This window comes from Protopterus annectens, chromosome 1.part0 (assembly GCF_019279795.1).
Source record: "Protopterus annectens isolate FY-2018-M chromosome 1.part0, PAN1.0, whole genome shotgun sequence".
Lineage (NCBI taxonomy): Eukaryota > Metazoa > Chordata > Ceratodontiformes > Protopteridae > Protopterus > Protopterus annectens.
In genome coordinates, this window is record NC_056725.1 from 586,926,111 (window position 1) to 586,947,386 (window position 21,276).

General features: G+C 37.4%; 1 protein-coding gene across 1 annotated transcript in view; it reads right to left on the minus strand.

The window, feature by feature from the left end:
- SLC30A10 (solute carrier family 30 member 10) overlaps window positions 1–19,291 on the minus strand; it is a 128,113-nt gene extending 108,822 nt beyond the window's left edge. The window contains exons 1-2 of the mRNA XM_044061479.1: window positions 18,495–19,291; window positions 14,205–14,285 (exon numbers count right to left, since the gene is read on the minus strand). Coding sequence (XP_043917414.1) covers window positions 14,205–14,285; window positions 18,495–18,963 — 550 coding nt within the window. The 5' untranslated portion in view covers window positions 18,964–19,291. The remainder of the gene's footprint in view (window positions 1–14,204; window positions 14,286–18,494) is intronic.
- Window positions 19,292–21,276: the final 1,985 nt, after the last annotated feature.

The following is a 21,276-nucleotide window of genomic DNA, read 5'->3' on the forward strand; positions in this document are numbered from 1 at the left end:
TATCTGGTATGGAAGGCATGAATTTAGTACTAAGAATTTTGGTGAATTTACATATTATTCCCCAAAGTACAATAACCGGGCTAGACTGGCCAGAAATTATATTTCACAAAAACATACGGATTTAATTGAAAGTTTCCATACACATCTTTTAACTATTTTAGAGTACGTGCCAATAACAGCCAAGATATAAATGCAGGATAATGAGGCAAAAATGAAACACTGGCACTTCCCACCTACCTGTTAAAATAGAGGAATTTAAGGAATGGATACTGCAAATTGAGAATTAATAAGGAAAATGGAATTTTTTTTCAGAAGTTATAGCTAGTGAATGTGATAAAATGAAACTGGAGTTTAAAAATAGGGTAGAAATAAAAGAAAACTAGATATGGCTATAAAATTAACAAGATTATTTGGATGGGCTGACAAAGGATAAAGTATTGCAGAATAAGGGAAATCTCACAGAACAAGAAGAGGTGCAACAGCAGAGTGCTAAAGAGAAAATAAGGGAGTATCTGGATAACATGCATGAGTTTAGAAAGATTGCCGTTAAACATTTTTTTTTAATAACTCCAGAACACAAAAACTCTTAGCACAACCACTTAGGCAAGAGAAAGTAGAAAGGGTTGTTGCCTAGGTAGGGAGCCTATAACAAGAACAATAACCAGAGATCCTGCAGAGATACTAGAGATATTTTGGAAATTTTATGAAGATCTGTACAAAGCAGAGAGAGATGTGGAAATCAAGAAAAAGTAAAAATGGAAGTATTTATGGAAGACTTAAATATGCCAAGGTAGATGAGGCTCAACAATTAACAGATAAGATAGGAAGAGATGAGATAAAAATTGTGATGTATAATCAATCTGCAGGAAACTCTCCAGGAAAATATGGTATTAATATGGAAGTCTGGAAGCTAGGAGGGAAGAAAGTGATAAAGACTGGAAGGTTCCGTTTAACAGTATTTTAAAAGGAGGGGAAGCACCAACATCCTGGAATAAAGTTGTGGTGGCTTTAATAACTAATGACAGTAAAGACCCATCAGACCCAACTTCATATAGGCCCGTTTCAATTTTAAACCATGATTGCAACACGTTTGATCTATAATAGTTACAAGAATGGCAAAGGTGTTGACAAAATTGACAGATGTGGATCAATGTGATTTTGTGGAGGGGAGGCCAACATTTCACATTAATAGAACAATGATGATCCAGAGGTAAGTAGAATGTAAGAAAATGTGGCTGTTGTTGGTGGGTCATTTTATGCAAAGAAGGCATTCAACAGATTAAGCTGATATTTTATTAGCAGAGCAATAGAAACATTTACATTCCTCAGTGCAATGATAAAGTTAATTAGGGGGACATATGAGGGATCAGAGTCAAAAATTAAAGTGGGAAGGTTCCTCTCTGATAAGTTGTGTCTGAACACAGGAACCAGACAGGAGTGTCTTCGTTCACCTTTGTTATTTGCATTTTATTTAGAGCCATTGGCAAAGAAATTAAAGGAATCAGAAATTCAACGATAAAAATGGCATGATAATAAAGAAAAGTTGGCTTTATTTGCAAATGGTATTATTCTGTATCTGATAAATCCAGAAAAGGACATTTCAGTGTTGTGGAACATTCTAAGACAGTTTAATGTTTATTGAGATACAAACACAGAGCAAAGGCTATAGCAGTAAACTATGTACCCAAACATGAATTGGTTCAGCAATACCCATATTTATGGAGATACAATAAAAATTAAGCATTTATGAGTATGTGATAAAAAGGATTTTGTTATGGCAACTAAGGATAAGTGGTAAGAGACTAAACAAAAGATAATACAAAAACTAAGAAACTGGAAGCTCTTGTTTATGGAAATGGATAGCAGGATACATGCAGTAAAGTGTTTTTGATCCCTTTAATTTTATACACAGGTCAGGCACATTTTTATCAACCACAGGAGAAGTTGTAGACTATAACTAATAAAGAGTTGAAGGATTTTGTCTTCGAAGAGAAGAAGACAAGGGTCAAGTGAGATAAGCTGATCCTTCCAATAGAACAAGGTGGTTTAGGATTACCTAATTTGAAAGGATATTTTACGGCTACACAGTTAAGGCTCACATACATAGCACAAGCAGAAAGTTATAATTCAAAGTTGAAAGGGATGATGATGATGAAGCAAGTGGGAATTTCAAAAAATAAGGAGAAAGTGGGATTTTGGATCCAGACCCTTAAGGAGATAGCCATACAGAATATTATATTCATAAAGTAGTAGAAAGCATTCTAAGAACTAAGCCAATGTAAGAATGGGGAAAGGAGATTCTGCCAGTAGGGATGACTACAATTAGAAATACAGAGAAAAGGCAAGAGGAGACTGGAATTTGCTTGAAAAAATGGCAAAGGGTCCAAGGTATTGGGAGCAAATAACTAAAGAGGGAAAGGTAATAGACTAGGAAGTGGCTAAGAAGACATTTGGACTGCAGGCTAGAGACCGCCTTCCCTATCAGAGACTGGTATTAGGCAAAGAGAAAGGGACAGGTGAAGCATATGTGAAAGACCTGCTCTCGTAGAGATTTTAGTTGCATTTAGAACAATAAAATGCTGTTAAAAAAGGATAATTAGTAGGGCATATAAAATATGGCATGATAATTATAGGACTCAATCAGGGGAGGTTAGAAAAAAAATTGGAATATTTAGGATTTTTGCTTGTAAGTGTTTACAAAAGTATTTTTATACCTCAAGCAGACTCTAAAGAAATTTTCCTCAGGTAGATGGCAAATGTTGGAGGTATTATGTGGAAGAAACAGGTAACTGGGAACATATGTTCTGGAAGTGTAATAACTTGGCAGCCTTTATAAATTCCCTGCAGCGTACTCTGTCAGAAACGTATGGTGAACAATCAGTGTGTAAACATTGGCTCGAGATTACTGTCATTGCTGAAGTGACACGCTGATCCCATGTGCAAAATGGGAAAAGGGGTTGTGGCTGGATGGATGAAATGGATATAACTAAGGAAATTACTTTTTTTAGCTGGGATACATGATCTGAATTGCCTAAACATAGTAAGGTCTTGCTAAGCTTAACTTTGGTGGCTGTCAAAAAAACAATTACTAGAAAATGGAAATCAAAGTCTAAACCAACTGTATTCAAAGAACTGAATGTTGTAACAGAAACAAAAGAACTGAAAGAATGTTTAGAAAAGAATAGGGGCAAACTACATAGAAAAAATGGAAATTGTGGAAACAACACATGCAGAATATTGTATTGGAGGAAGAGTAAGGTTTAAGGGAAGGCATGAATTGAGCAATTTATATAGTACTGAATTGATGATAATTGTATAAAAGCATGTATGTGATGTCCAATGTTTGTAACTGTGAAAATGTTAACATGGCTTTTCTTATTTTATATAAATGTATGCCTGCCTATGTCTTAAGTGATAATTCAATAAAAATATCTAGGAAGACCCCCCCCCCAATTTGGTTTGCATATGTGAGATTCTGCTCTGTATTGTTTAGCTTGACTGCTACACAATATTGCTCTGATTAAGTGAAGAATGCCTGTAGAGTGAGAATGTGCTGAGAAGATATATCCCATGCTAACATGACTAGTCTGCAAATGGGGTATGACATGGTTTCCCCAGCTTGAAGATGTATCACTTTACCATGGTATTGTCTGAAACAACTTGAAGACATCCTGGGGACAGAAGATTATTCAGATTGTTGAGTGCCTTGCTCAGGACAAGCATGTCTTTCATATTTATGTGCTTGCATCTGTCCTAGGTGTCCCACACACCTTGCACTATTATATTCCCTGAAACTGCTCCCCAAGCAAAGTCTGAGTCGCCTGATATGACTGAGTGTTTGGGAACAGGGAAGGATAAGGGGAGACCTACATTTAGAGATATTTGCTGTCTACATCAACTAATTTTTCTACTGACAAACCACAGCACTTGGATTTGAAATAGCAAGGGATGTTGATGCTGGGACCAAAAAGACTTCAATTTTATCTTTCTTATGTAAAGTGTTGCCAGGGTTATCGTAAGAATTATAGATGTCATGATACCCAAAATCCTGAGGTATTCTCTTGCAGCGATAGAAATCTGAGTGGGAACCTTGGACATAGAACTAGATATAGATCTATTTTTGCCTGTGGAAGAGCAGTTCTTTTAAATGAGGTGTCCAGCTGACACCTCAGGAACACAATCCTGTGTGAAGGAGTCGAAAAAGGACTTTTTGCATATTCTCTTGGAATCCCAGCCTATGTAAGAGATCTCTAACCCAACTGAAAAATTTAGGCTCTTCAAAGATAAACAGATCTTCTAAATATGGGGGGTTGATACCCTGTAGCCTGCAATAATGTATAACTGGAGCTAGCCACTATAACCGTAATGAATTTCTGAAACTATATGTTGCCAAAGAGAAAAATGAAGATTCAAACTTTCTGGCAGGGAAAAGGGACTGCCAGGGTGGGAGTGGGAAAAAAGTCAATTACATAGTCAAACTGACTAGTACGACTGTCCTAGGTTTTAGGGGTTCCTGAATTAATTTTGGAACACCCTAGCCATTGTGCCAAAACAGGATAAGGATTAGAGAATCCCTAGAAAAATAAGGCAGAAAATCTCAGAGATTCCCTGATTCAACTTACCCCTTTCATCACACTTTCTAATCACCTCAGCAGCAAAGGAACCTCTATTCAAAAGTAAAAATAAAATCTCATTATTCACATCCTCTTGGCAGGTTCTGAGAATGCAGCCAGGCAAACCTCCTCAAAACAGTACCAGAGGCCATATTCCTGAAAGAATTATTAACTGAGTCATACACACACACTGTAAACAGAGAGCAATGACTAGTACAATAGAAAAAAAACTAAATAATTTAAAGCAGATGTTTCCTCAAAAGAAGAAACTGCACACCTAATATTAATTATACTATATTGAATAGTCAGAATCAAATTTAACATGTCAGTCTGACAATTCAAGAGTCTGAAAATCAAAGTTGCAGAAGCATACACTGTTTTCCTGTACCCATCAATAATCTTTCCATCCTTATCAGTAAGAGTAAGCTAGAAATTAACTAACTGTTTAGCAGGAGTATGGATAAATAAAACTTTAGCTTCCAGGCCAGGTTTGGGAAGACTGAGGAACTTTATGCATTCTACTTAACTTTTTAGGGGCAGCAGGCTAGCTATCAGGAAAATATAGGCAGAAACACGCACATCCTCAAACGTTGACAGTATTGGAGGAAATAACAAAAGTTCAGGAAATCCCTTCCATAACAGCTCTTAAAATTTTCTGAAGGGCTGAGAAACCTCAGTGTGCTCCCACTGAAAACACTGACACATTATGGAAACAGTCTCAAACAGAGAGGAACCCCAAATGGAGAACAGGAAACTGAGCTATTTTCTGAGTCTGAATAAGAAAACTAAGAAGAAAACCTGTATCTGTCCCTTCATCTTCCTGTCCAGATTTAGAATCTTGAATCTCTTCAGGAAATAACGTATAATTCTTTTTTATCAGAAAGCAATAAATAAGAAAGATCAAAGACCTGAATAAAACCCTGAGCCAGACCCAGTAAACTACTCCTGTCTAAGGAAATTTGATGAGGGATAGATACATGTTTAGTTTTCCTATTTCTTTTTGACAAAATAATTGGGCCAAAAGGATTATAAATAGCAGGAGTAGCTTCTCCTAAGGATGGTCACAACATTCTAACAAAACAGGGAATCCTTCCCTGTTCCCTGTCCCAGGACCAACATGGCTCTCCCTTGCTCATTGAGGGGACTCCAACAGCAGCAGAGGACATGGCTAACCCCCAGTCCATAGTGGCTGTAGGTGCTACATCAGAGAGATCCAGAGTAAAAGATGAGTGGTCTGATGTACAACAAATAGGCACAGCAAGGTCACCCACCTGCTGTGGTGACAAAGGCTGTTTGCTTAACTTTTTTTTTGTGGCTGGAAAAAGGACCAACCTGGGGACCAATTGTTTGTTGCATGGTCAAGCTGAAAATAGCACCTCTTTCCCAGGGCAGACAAGCAACAAAAGCTGGTAAAAATTTAGTCTTTAAAAGGCACTTTTTTCACAGACAAACACAGTAAAAAGCAATTTAAAACACCTTCCCACTCCCCAAAAGTAAAATAACCACAATTTTAAGAGAAAAAAATGTTTTTTTTAATATTTTAAACAACTTTTAAACTGACAGGAAAAAAACAGTAGTCTCATTTAAAATACAACACAGTCTTCTGACAGTCTGTTAAAACACACACTCCAAGCTTTAAAATAACTTTCATGAACAGGAAAGTATTAATGATCAACCAAAATAAATGAATGGAAGTTTTTTTTTTCCCCAAAGGGAACTTATCTACCCAGCAAAGGAACAGCACAAGTCAACCGTCAATCCTCAAAAGTCACAGAGGAGCGTACTTTTCGGTGTTAGTAAAGTTCTGAAGTGCTTGGTGACCAAACCTGTGTTTTACTCAGCTCAGCTTGAGCTGCCTGACAGTTTGGGTGCTTGGAAGGTGCCCTGAAGCTTTGGAAGCTGGCCAACTGTTATATCTCTGGCAGGATATAACCCATATAGCAAAGGCTACCTCAGTAGTGATCAACGTGATGAACATCATATATTTTCTAGTCATACAGATTGTCCAAAGGATTTAATAACTTGTTTCCATGCTATCTCTCTTCTCTCATGTAATGTTAAAAATCCAAGAAAATGTCATGGTCAAATAAGTCAATGTCTTCATGGATCACAGTAGGCTCATACCTGAATATCAAGCTGTCTTTCAGAATGACTATGGTGTTGGCACTATTCTTCTAAAAATGACAACATCCTCACTAGAATGACTGAAGAACAGGCAGATTAGGCCCTTCTTAACCTATCAAAGGCCTACAGCCATGACTCTCTTCTTATCACGCTGTATAACTTAAACTCTAAAGATACTGAAAAGAAGGTGAAGTGGAGTTATAGCTGTCTGAGGGAATGCAAACAGTTAAACACAGTCATACTTCTCTGACCCTTACAGCTCTTCTAACATCAACTCTGATTTACTCCATGTGGTACCTGTTCAGTGACACTCCCTGCTCTCAACTTATACATGATACATGGAAAAGTCATGGAGTGACAGATAGTTCCCAGTTTGTGGATGCCACCCTACATGTTCTCCTCCAACTCCCATCTCCATAGAAATGGCCCTACAAAAAAGCCATTCATTATTTTAGTATATTGTTAAAGTAAAATAATGCAAACTTTTGAAAGTCAAAAAACAAACCACAATCCAAAAATTGGCCACGGTTGCAACAAGATGAAGAAAGATAAAAAATTCCAAATAAGCAACTAAGAAGTGCTTACAAAAAGAACTTTAATTTAACAAATAAAAATAAAAATAAATCAGATACATCCAGTGAATCAAGCGCTTTCATCTCCAACCATTTGGAGACTTTATCAAGACAGAGCATGCCCCAACTGACAGCAAATTTATAATACAAAGTTAATTACTGAACCAATCAACATCCAGGGTTCATGAATAATTCATGAGCAATGACTATTCCTACAATTTACATTTAATAATATAGCAATAACCCAAGCCTGGGTGTGAGTAATGCTGGATTTACCCACAGTTGGTGTGGTTTGGTCACGAGGGCGAAGCCCGAGTAGCCAAACAAAGCCAACCGTGGGTAAATCCAGCATTACCTACACCCAGAAGTGGGTTATTGCTATTATACAATGACATTATTTACGAAAAAAATAATTACTTTTCTTAAATAATGGTATTGTATAATGCCTCCTTGCTGCCCTTCCACAGCTGTCTGGTATTCTGCTGCAGTTCTGATGTACTGCGCATGCGTATGCCCATGCAGTACATCAGAGCTGTGGGAAAAAGCAACGGAAAAAGCAAGATCTCTGTTGCTTTTTACAAACTGTTTCGCTATGTTAAATGGGTTTAACATAGCGAGACAGCTTTTAAAAAAGCAATGGAGAATCTCTGTTGCTTTTTTTAAAGCTGTATCGCTATGTTAAACCCATTTAACATAGCGAGACAGTTTTGAAAAAAGCAACGGAGAAAGCAAGATCTCCGTTGCTTTTTACAAACTGTCTCACTATGTTAAAGGAGTTTAACATAGCGAGATAGCTTTAAAAAAGCGACGGAGAATCTCCGTTGCTTTTTTTAAAGCTGTCTCGCTATGTTAAATTCGTTTAACATAGCGAGACAGTGTGAAGCAACAGAGATCTTGCATTCTCCATTGCTGTAAAAAATGTTATAGTAATGGAAAAAGTCCGGGCGACTGGACCTTTTTCCATTACTATAACTCAGATTTACAACGTGCACGCTGCCAATCAGCATGCACATTTTTGAATATTAATGGGGGGGTCGTTGTATAATGTCAGATAATCACACATAAAACATTCATCATCCTAAATATTACCCACTATAATACATATAAATACATAACTATAAATACATTATTAAAATAAAATTGAATATGTGTAAATAAAATCTAATAAAACCTCAACATTTCTTATATGTTGTACACTTCAAATATTGCATTCATTTTCAACTGCCATATGGTCTCACTCGTCTCCAAATATAAAGTCCAAGGTCCACCTCTTGGGTCTAGTCAATAACTTCAATAACAGTGAATTTAAAATCAGGTCCGGGCCATTCCATACAATGTTTTGCAAGGGCATTGGTTTCTTTTTGCAGTCTGATATCCCTCAAATGTTCATAAATACGGTTTCTAAGTTTCCTTTCTGTCTTTCCAATATAAAAACAAGCACATTTGGAACAGAAAGCACAATAAACCACCTTCTCAGTATAACAGCTGCACTTTTTTTGTAAAGAAACCTTTATACCATTTATGTTAAATTTTGACCCTTCCTTAATATGTTGGCAATAATTGCATGCCTCACACTTCTTTATATGGCCCCCATTCCGAATCTGGTAACTCCTTTCAAAGATGTTCTTTAAGGTTTGTCCCTTTCTATATACCACAATAGGCTTCTCACTTATGCATTGTCTAATGTCATTGCTTGAGGTCAAAATTATCCAATTTTTATACAAAATCCTGAACATTTCTTTACTGTTAAGATTATAAGAAGTGATAAAAGCTGAACAAAACTTCCCATTTGCTTGCACTTGTTCAACAGGTGTCATAACATTCACATTAACATTGCTGTCTGTAATAACGGAACCAACATTCAAATTTAAAACCATATAACTGTTCCCTTCATTACCAGAGTGTACCATCTCCGAATTCAATATAGCATGATAAAACCCTCTCTCTTTTATTAACTACTTCCAACATTAAGTTGTTAATTAAGTCCAATGGGTATTCTCTTTTAAGAAACATATCTTTCAACAGTTCACATTCATCCAAAAGAGTCAAAACTAGACACCATCCGAGCAGCTCTAACAAACTGTCCCTTAACAACTGCTCTTTTTTGCTTGAAGGGATGGCTACTTTCAAAATGTAAAAAACTGTTTGAATATGTTTCCTTCCTATAAATACATGACTCAAAATTCCTTAAGCCTGTATTTTTTGTCAGTTTAACATCCAAATATGAGATTTTATTGGGATCGATATTATGGGTGAACCTTAAAAAGGCTGTTGAATTATTCATGTGAGTTATAATTCATTAATCATCTCACTTGGTCCGTCCCAAAATATAAAAATATCATCCAAAAATCTCACATACATTTTACAATATTGATAATAAACTGAATTAATAACAAACTTTTTCTCCCATTGCATTATCACCAAATTAGAGTACAAACCACCACATAGAGAACCCATAGCAACACCAACTGCTTGGATAAAAAATTCACCATTAAAAAATATACAGTTATTTTTCAACACAAGTTCAAATAGTTGTTTGGATACATTAATTTTTGGTTGTGATACTCCTTTTTCCAATAAATAGTCACATGCCCATTCAATACCAGTATCATGGGGTATTGAGGTGTACAAATCCTTCACATCAATGGTGATGAATACACCTGTCTCACTGTATATTAACCCTTTCTAAAAAAAAATCCCATGAATCCTTACAAATAATAGTTTCTTCACTAACAAAACATTTCAAATTAATATCCAAGTAGTTTGCTATGGGATAAGTGATAGAACCACGCCCATTCACTATAGGGCGCATTGGTGGATCAACCATATTCTTGTGTAGTTTTGGTAATCCAAATATACAAGGAGTTTTTGGATGGTGCACTGACAGGTAATTGCACTCATCTATAGAAATTGAGCCTTCAATAAAGAGGTCCATTAATTCATTTTTAACTTTGTTATAAATGCCATTTAACTCATTAATAGAGATTTTTCTATATGCATCACTCAAGAGAATATTGTTCATCCTTGTGTTATAGTCATCTAGGTCCATAATGACAATACCACCACCTTTATCTGGTTTTATAATCCGCACATCTCTATTAGACCTAAGTTTGTTTAGACCATCCATCTCACTTTTACTTAAGTTAGGTGAGCGTCCATTTCTGTGCATATTTCTAACATCTATTTCACACATTTTATCAAACATCGCTAACGCAGGGTGTAGGGGTGGGGTGAACGTACTTGAAATGTGCAAAGGGTTACTTACACATTCAAAAGATTTAAAAAGGACATTTAAATTCAACTCTCTAACAAAATGTCTGATATCAATTAATGTTTGTGCAATGTTCAAATTTTTGGCTGGGATAAATGATAAACCTCTAGAAAATAAATCACAATCATCAACATCAAAAATACATGAAGAAAAATGATATAAATTAAAATCATTTCTAGAATTCTTTAAAATAACACAATTATTCAACATATGCTCATTCGAATTCAGTTCCATTCCCGATATCCCCCCTCCACCTCCCTCCCCCCTCTGATAATACATTTGTCCCGCTCGAACCCTGTTTGCAGGAAAAGTCCCTTGATTCTGCACATTCTAGTTGTTTCTGTCTCTCAATCTTTCTGATCTCCTCAGTGGGGGAAAGTTGTCTTGATCTAAAAAATGTTCCTCATTATTCCCAAAGGCTCCATCATTATAGTTATGGTTCTCCATATTCCAAGTTTGTGACCGAGGAGGGTGGGGATAAGCTGTGTTTGAACAATATTGAGCCCTATCCCTCTCTATTTTCTTTATCTTCCTAGCTTTAATTGAAACCATTTCTTGTTGAATAGATTTAAATATTCTGTTGTAGTCAAAAATATTGTTGTTATGAGCCACATCTTGCACAACCCTGTTGTCTAGTTCAGTCGCTTCTTTTATTAAATCTTTCAAAATTAGTTCATGTTTGATAACTAGCTCCATGTACTCAAAGCCATATCTATCAAGCATACTAATCAAATCCTCATGAAAGCATGAACCAGCTATTAGCCCTGTGGGAAAGCGCCACATGCGCAAACCCTTAGGCACAAGTTTGAGCTTTAAACATTCTTTAAAGTATGCATTATCAACTTGAATCTTCTTAATTTTAAGTAAAATGCGGTCTAATTTGTACAAACTGTTGTTGTACGAATCAGTACTTACAGGTGAAGCCATCTCCTCTCCTAACCAGTCGGTCATTCTAATGGGATTAAAGTTAACTTGAACATCCTCACTAGCATTTCTTCTTAAATTCACTGTTACTGAAGTTATTGAACTAGACCCAAGAGGTGGACCTTGGACTTTATATTTGGAGAAAAGTGAGGCCATATGGCAGTTGAAAACAAATGCAACTCAATGGCCAGGCTTAAATGAATCTGTTGCAATTACTTGCTTTTTAAGATTAAAAGCTTTAGACAGATGATGCTTTAAAGAAATGTTCTTGTAATTTTTAATAGTTGAAACATATGCATTAATTTTATGTTTTATATATATACATTGGTGAATTTTATGCTATATCTATTATGTGTTTATTTATACATGTATTTATTAATTTATATTACAATATATTAGGGTTATTTGAAGTGTACAACATATAAGAAATGTTGAGGTTTTATTAGATTTTATTTAAATATATTCAATTTTATTTTAATAATGTATTTTATAGTTATGTATTTATATGTATTATAGTGGGTAATATTTAGGATGATGAATGTTTTATGTGTGATTATCTGACATTATTAGATGTAAATTGTAGGAATAGTCATTGCTCATGAATTATTCATGAACCATGGATGTTGACTGGTTCAGTAATTAACTTTGGATTATAAATTTGCTGTCAGTTGGGGCATGCTCTGTCTTGATAAAGTCTCCAAACGGTTGGAGGCGAAAGCGCTTGATTCACTGGATGTATCTGATTTAGTTTTATTTTTATTTGTTAAATTAAAGTTCTTTCTGTAAGCACTTCTTTGTTGCTTATTTGGATTTTTTTATCTTTCTTCATCTTGTTGCAACCAAAGTAAAATAATGCTTAATCCACTTAAGAAAACTGAACTTCTGTCTGGGACCTCCAAGTACAGTGAACACAGACCACAATTCTTTAATATTAAGCTTGCGAATGGAACGTACAATAAAGCTGCCATCGGTCTAGTACCTTTGTTTATACCATGAATAGAAGCTTTCATAAACATAGTATTTCTCACACCAGTCAAAATAGAGACTCAGACAGACGGTGATTCACTCTTCATGGTGACCTTGTGTCCTACACCGATGCTACTAAAATTAGAACAGACACTGCTCTCCTATTACCTGCACTCCTTCACGAAATCACTATTCTAACTATGCTGGCTCAACAACACTAAAAATCGACCTGTATCATCTTGTAGCAGATAGATCTGTAGTTCATACAGCCTAAAGAGATAATCATTTTGTGATGACAAACTCTGAAATAGGTGTGCCACCACTGTGCTAGGCCTACTACCAATATGTTTCTTCTAAACATAATCTGCTAACAGAGCTCCCTGCAGGCACCTCAATGGCTTTGCATCACATTATGATCCAACAAAGAATCTACATTCCTCTAAAGAGTTTATGATCCCTGCTCCAGGTCCAAGAAAAGCTCAGGAGACTGAGCCTTTAATAAGTACATCACCTCCAAGGCTCTAAACCTTACTACCCCAGAGTAAAAGCAGTGCTACACATTACCTACAGGTCAATGCAAGTTGCTAATCTATCATATGCATATGGAAGAATACTGTATGCTCCCTATACCCCATGATGGGATGTCTGTCATTCACAACATAAAGATATTTGTTGAGCATGGAAAAGTTAAAAGTTATCAATTACCCCCAGCCTCTGTACTGCAGAATCATTATACTGTGTTATGACTGTGCCACAAAACTGTGCTATCCTTTACTGAACTGCCATCAGCTATGAGCTAAAAATCATACTATTGTTAGCCGGGCTAATGTCTCCTATAACTGCTAATGAAGAGAGAGTATTATATGATATACACAACACAGTAAACATTATGTTGTACTTTATTCAGATATACATTGCATTTTTATGCTGTACTTTCCATTGGTAAAATATTGTGTTATTATCTGCAATGCAATGTTGAATCATGCACTGCTGTGTTGCCCTGTGTTCTGAACGTGTAGTCCTGGTAATGTCATATTATGATTACAATGCCATCTTTACTCCATGTCTTACCTGTAAAGCAGCCCTCAGTCCAATGGGATCTCACAGTAGACAACTTTAATTAAATAAAAATATGTCTAGGTGTGGGGATAATGCCCAAATATAATGTTGCAATAAGACATAATGCTTTAAGACATAAGACAATAAATGTTTGGTTTTATATGATGCAGCAGTTGCCAATGTCAAATCAGCTTCGGTATGTCTCATGCAACATCTGAGCAAAGGGAATAGACAAATCACTATACACTCAGTGCCCTGGGGGAAGCAGAGCTACAAAAAACTGACACAAACTTTGATGGAGGGCTATAAACCCAGACAGAAAAAAAGTTGAAGAACAACGTTCTACCATTATTCTATAAACATGATAAGGAAAAGTTCTCTAGGAAAAAACATGAGACAGCTTTGGTCACAATGAATAACATCAAAATTATTATCTATACTTCTGTGCAGGAACTATATATATTTTGTACACTATGTCCATTTATGTAATATGCTGATACAATTGTACATAAATGTGAAACAGCAAACCTTCATTTAATGTGACTGCAGTCACACTAACATGCATGCTACTATAAAAAAATATATATATACATATGAATTTAAAACTGTACCATGATGTAGAATATAAGTATACATGCTACATGCATCCACACATGACGTTTATTTATAACCTACCTCTTATATTCAGAGCTTGACTGTTTTTTGCAGGTTTCTTTTTCGCTAGCACGTCATCAGGGTCAGCTGTCAAGGTGTCACCTGTACACAAGGAGAAGAAACTCGGTGTTGTGTATGAGTTCTACAAGGAAAGAATCATCACATTTCATAAAACAGAAATTTGTTGTTCTCATTTATTACACGCTCACCTTCACTCAGTGTTTTTAATAATTTCTGAATTAAATCTGCTGCTGTACTGAGTCGTAACAATAATGTAACATTTCCCTGTGGATGCCTGATAGAATGCACTTAAAGTGCACCTGAAAACATCTGCATATGTCTTGATTTTAGTTTGATTTTCTTAGTACTCTAAAATACATTTATGTAACTGTTGCATTACATTACAAGAAAAAACAGATACACCCAATTAGTTTTTCTTGTCTGTTTTTACAATAATACCCAGATCTCCCAAAATCAATTTCAGTCTTAATGAGTTTGCTCATTTCTTTAACGAGTCTTTATTTGCAGAGGTTTAGAGTATAAATTAAAGCCTACCATGCCTAAACAAACATCTTACTGATAAGAGTAAATCTGGGTATAAATTTGAGTGTCCACTTTTTTGTGCACTAACTATGGGAGTCAGCAGAATGTGTTTGAAGCTGAAACTAAGCACCTTGTTACCCTTAGATGAAGCCAAACTTCCTAAAAATGCCCCTAAAAAACAGCTGTGCGACATTACAATGGGCTTGTTTCAAGAATTACTTCAAATTCTTATGATTAGAAACAATAATCAGCAGTGAAAAACATTCAGAGACTTCCTGCAGTCATTAACGGACAACTTTAGTCCCAGTAGAAATACAACCACACCCCCACACACACGTATTAATGTGTATAACTATACACACAAGCACACAAAATGCATAGTTATATATGTGCATGTGTTTGTATATACCTATTTATGGTTGTCAGCATTGTGTTTCTATGCATAAGTAAATCAGATGTACTTTTTTAAAGAGTGTTTTATTTTGAAAGCAGGAAGTTCGATGACTTGTGTTTTGGTATGTGGGCAGAGGTGGGACAGTATGCAAAAGTAAATGTTTGTGTTTTAGTGTTACAGTTACGGCTAAGTAAGGGGATACATGCTGTGATTGTTTACTACTCAGGGTTACAGTGAGGACTATGAAAGGGAATAGATTTAATGTTTTGTGTGTGTGTGTGTGTGTGTGTGTGTGTGTGTGTGTGTGTGTGTGTGTGTGCGTGTGAGTGTGTGTGTGTGCACGCACAAGTTTGTCAATAGCAATTACTGTGACAGAGTGCCACTGTATGTTTTTCAGTGTGTGTAAGAGTGTTTGCTTGTTAAAAAATTCAATGGTCAGAATTTATTTTGCATATCTCTGATGAACAAAAAAATTTAACAAGCTAGAAAAGCACATTCTGCAGAACTGAGTTGTTATCTAAACCTGACACAGCCAATGCACATCTACATACAACACAAGGTTGCATACATTACATTATTATAATACAGTAAAGAAAACTGAATCAAACTGCAAAAAAAGAAAATGAAAAGCCAGCACTGACCAATGCTTAGCAAGAAAAGCAAACAAATGACTTTGTCACTTTTTATCTCTAAGCAACAACTATTAAATTGAACAAATGCTTTACAAAGAGAAACTGCAGTAACTCTAGATTATTACATTGTCAAAAGTGCAACAAAACAAAAGTTCTTCATTAATTAACATCCTTCTAATAAAATAGGAAGCACCTGCCTACCCCTTAAAATTAATCAAATGCCTGAAAAAAAACTCTACAAAGCACACTGCTAAAGTAAAAATCAATATGGGATACTAAAAATAAATAAATTGATATATATATATATCTATCTATATATATATATATATATATATATATATATATATACATATACATACACACACACACACACACATACATATATGTAAATACATAATACATACACACACATATTTATATAAACATTATATAAATACATAATACATACACACACATATTTATATAAACACACACACACACACACACACACACACACACACACACACACACACACATACACACACGCGCATTGTGATAAACAGTCATAGATATATAATTTATGATTCACTTCCCAAAATTCAGTGTCAAGGTTTAAGTATATGGGCGTTGGTTGTGGTTTAATTCGGGGAGCTACTTGAATTACCTGGGGTATCTGGATACTCAGGTAAAACCCCTGCCACTGTGAGTACATTCTTGCATAATCCAAACTGCACTCTCATGTGTTTACCATCATAATATATCCATAGTAATAAAAAAACAGCAATGTTACTCCAGTAAGACCTATCATATATATGATACTATGCTATACAGCTCTGTCAAAACAATATCAGCACTCTTGCCTACATCACATGACTGAATATGTCACTCAATACAAGCACTTAGATGTTCAGATACCTATTGCCATTACTTAATGCCATTAAGATCATTAATACCACCCCTAATGCTTCTACCCTCCCCATGTTCTATCTGACACCACCCATACTGATTCTTCTCCTCCTGTTCTACTACCACAAACTACTCATTCATTAACACTTAATATACTCTCCTCTCACATACATACTTCATTCTCATCTACATGTAAATTGCATATAAACAGGAAATGTACACAAATTGTTTGACAGGTATCCAGCTTTACTTTACTATCTTCATGTCACATAAACACTCATACATGCTTCATCTTCTTATATACTGATTGTAAGAACAAATCTTTGTCATAGGTATGTGTGTATGTATGCATTTATTCCTGCCCTGGCTGAACCTGACATTTGTCAATACGGATCAGTGTTCTACCCTGGTTAACAACGGCAAATAAATAAAATTAAAAGAAATACATATTTAAAGTATGATTATATTACAGCACTTTTTGCATAAAATCAGAACACTTGTTTGGTGACTACCTGATTAAAAACAAATTGCTTTTTTTCTTTTGCTAAAAGCAGCCCCTTCAGACTGAGTTACAAAGGGTATTAGAAAAGAATCCTTCCTTGTTGGCTGACCTCAGAAGCCCTCTACTTAACACAGAAGATAAGCACAAGTTAAAAGTGCAGACACCTACTGCATGTGCATCAACTGCCCTAATTCAAGCAAAAATAATTGTTTTGCACCAAAATGGTAGCACTGTTTCCCTAGATATGCTAGATTTGTTTCTAGTGTATACCCAAGCTAAAGTAAGCTGACAAAATGTTTAATTATTGCGAGCACTCTGTAGACTACTAGCAATGAAATATTATTATGCATACCTCTCAACCTCTTCCTGCAAGAAATCTGGACAAAATCTAAAATAATGGGGGGTGAAGGACCAAAAATAAGGACTAATTTTAAACATTGCTCTTATAAACTTAGAAAGTTGGTAGAATAACAGTTTTTGTGTTAGCATACATTTTCTGAAGGATATAAAGTCTGCACCTCAAACTCGTGTCGTTATTTAGTGACTTCAATCCTCAGTTAAATTTTATGAAGAACAGATCAAAAATATGAGGCACAGACCTGTACATTCTGCAAAAATCTGTACAATTGAGTCCTATTTTATTATGTAATATAAAAAGTACTGAATTGTCTTGCCCTCTGCTACGGCACTTCTTTCATTTCCTAGGATGACAGGGATGACTTGGATTGCAAAGGGGAAAAACGTATTAACACCTGCAGACTTTTCAAGGCAGCCCACAGTAAATACAACATTTACATTTAATAAAATGGTCAAAAATATTTACCTTTTTTGTTATCGGGCAGTAAAAACCACTAGTGCTCTTTCAGTCACTTCTGAGGTACTGCATGCAGAACCTGAAAAAATGACAATGAAAACGGCAGTACGCGGACGCTTTCGGCCATTCTGGAGTCCTAAACTGCTAAATGCTTCAAGGAGCAAAAGCTTTCTCTCCCCAGCCCCCTACATTATTACTTCAGAAAATAACTTAAAAAATGACACACTCTGACACTCATAAAATGTATACTTTAAGGACGGACCTAGTAGTTTATTGCATTCAATTGTCTAATAAAGATATTGAGGCAGTACTGCCTCTCACCCGTCCCTAAGTTTTGTAGTGGCTAACTGATGAGGACTGCATTAACCAAATAAACATTGGTTGTATGTTTCTTAAGAAAAGTATGGTAAAAGTAATATCTGGTAGAGCTACATTAACTCCATTTTAGTTTAAATGCCAGTGTTATTTTTAACCTTGTTTTTCAAGATAAGAAAGTAGAAAGGTATGATTGGGGGGATATTTCCCGCCCCATAAAAGGCACCTGCTTCGCCGTCTTTTCCCTCCACCGGCTCCTCCAGGTGGGACTTTGTGCAGCAGCTGTAATCTTGGAAGATAAGAAGACCGATGATATTAATAAGCAGTCCCAGCCCTCCCACAATGAGAATAAGCTCAGGGTCCGAAATCTTCTGAGGGTCGATTAGCCGTTTCACAGCTTCCACAAAAATTGTGAAGCATAGGGCAGTGAGGAAGACAGCGTTCGAGAGGGCGCCCACCACCTCAGCCCGCCGGTAACCGTAAGTGACATGGGGCCCGTTAACCTGCCGCCGAGAGACAACGTTCGCCGTGATGCCAACGCACAGTGAAATCGTGTCCGACAGCATGTTGAAGGAGTCTGATACCAAAGCGATGGAGTTGCCCACGTAGCCCGAAATGAGCTCGGCAACCATGAAAACGGAGGTAATGACAAGCATGAAGATGAGGCGGCATGTTTTCCCGGAGTATCTACCCATGTTGGTCCGTTATTAGGAAACAGGAGAACTGGGAACTCGCTGTAAGTACAGGTAACCTGCGGGATCAAAGTACTGATCGGCAAGTTATGTAGCTGCCCCTTGACTCAGGATGTCAAGATGCAGTAAACGGTTTTCGTTGATACCACAAAAGTATCATGGAGCCCGAAAGGCACATCAAGTCCACTAGCGGTCCGATATTTTATGATCTTGACCCTCGGCAACAATCCGTTGATCATTGTATTTGTGACTGTTGTTCCGTGTGATCAAAAAGCTGTGTTGTCTCACAGTTCAGTCATCTCTTTTAAGCAATAAATATCACGTGATTTACCCAAGCGAAAAATGTATGACACAGCAATATTGTTTTTCGCACGTAGCCTATATGACCAGGGTTACTCAAGGTGTGCAGGTGTATCGTTACTGTATCACTTAGTCAAGCATGTTTTATGTCTGGATCGGTACAACTTGTACAAGTAATACACATTGTTACAGTGTGAGCATTTCTTATATGCTTCTATGCCTCTTGAATTGCTCACTTTTCTATATACAAACTTGAAAGTATTGCAATACAAAATTAAATATATTATTACAAAAACTATCAATCGGCCGTGAGAAAATAGGATTGTATAATCCATTGTAGCAATTAACAGTTTTGAATCCTTTAACTCATTATACCCGAATCCAAACGTGCGTTTTTAGCTTATTTTACACCCTAGCGTTTTGCAGAAGAGCTTTAAAGATGCTGCATTCTGGATGATAGAGTATACGGGTCTTGTGGCTCTTCTTAAAATTTTAAAACTCTCAGTCTATGAGAAAACCCATGCTTTATTAGGCCATGAGTAGGGTGGCTGCATCAGGTCAGTGGGGCCAGGAGTGGCCTTAGGTCAACTGGTGCCCTAGGCAAAAGGGCTCCACGGTGCCCCCACAGCACCACCCGGTGCCCCCATCCTGGTCTACCTACATTAAATAAATACTGGAAAAGTGCCCCTGCTAGTCTGGCCGCCTAGTTGGCCTATGCCTAAGGCCGGCTATGAGTGGGGCATGCATAACCTAGGATCTCCAGATGTCCTTATCACTGTTGTAGTATTTGTTGCAGAACGATGTCCCGCCCTGGGTAGGGTTGCCACCTTTTAAACGGGCCAAAGTGGGACATGGGGGTGTGGCCAATATGACACTAGCCACACCCTCTACCATAACGTCACCACCAGAGTGGTGAAGAAGATGCTGTTATGGGTACGACAGATAGCTGCTGGAGTAGCAGCTGGATGGATGAATGACTGGATGCATGGCTGGAGGGATGGCTGGCTGAATGAATGGATGCATGGCTGGATGGATGACTGGCTGCATGAATGGATGAATGGCTGGCTGCATGAAAGGCTGGGGGCTGGATGGATGGCTGGCTGGAGTGGCTAGCTGGTTGGTGGGAGTAGCTGCTGGATGGATGGCTTGATGGATGGATGCCTGGCTGGATGGATGACTGGCTGCATGAATGGATGGATGGCTGGCTGCATGGCTGGCTGGCTGGATGGATGGAGGATGGCTGGCTGTTTGGAAGAGGAGGCTGGCTGGCTGGTTGGAGGAGGAGGCTGGCTGGTTGGAGGAGGGTGGCTGGCTGGCTGGAGGAGGAGGATGGCTGGCTGGCTGGAGGAGGAGGATGGCTGGATGGAGGAGGAGGCTGGCTGGAGGAGGAGGAGGCTGGCTGGATGGAGGAGGAGGATGGCTGGCTGGATGGAGGAGGATGGCTGGATCGCTTGTTATATAAAAAAAAATTGAGTTTTTTTTAGCGTCTGTAAAAGAGCTTAAAATAAAGCTCTTGTACAGCCGCAATCTTTGCAGGGCTCTTCCTGCCCCAATCCCCACCCCTTTCGTGAATTGCAGCCAACTGCTGTACAAATTAAAGCACCCGGACCTAACAGGCAGCAGCTTTGCCTGCAGGTCCAGGTTGGTGATGTAACTGAATTGTCGTGAAAAAGCTGGAGGTAATTGCGACTTATCCACGGCAATTCAGTGCGATCGCAAAAGCGGGACTTTTCAGGTCCCACTACTTGATTCAGCGGGCAACAGGATAAGGTGGCTTAACCCGTGAGTGTCCCGCTGACAATGGGACGGGTGGCAAATATGGCCCTAGGTAGCCTGGTGCTTGGCCAGTATAAATAAGCTTAAAAGAGATCCTATTGGCGCCATACCCATATTTATGCATCCCACACAGAATGCAGGGCTTAAAAAGGACTTATGGATGCAACTACCTAGAAATTCTTTTGCCGCCAATTTGAACGCTGTTTTTACCAGTTGGTTTGAACACTTTGTTGTCGTACT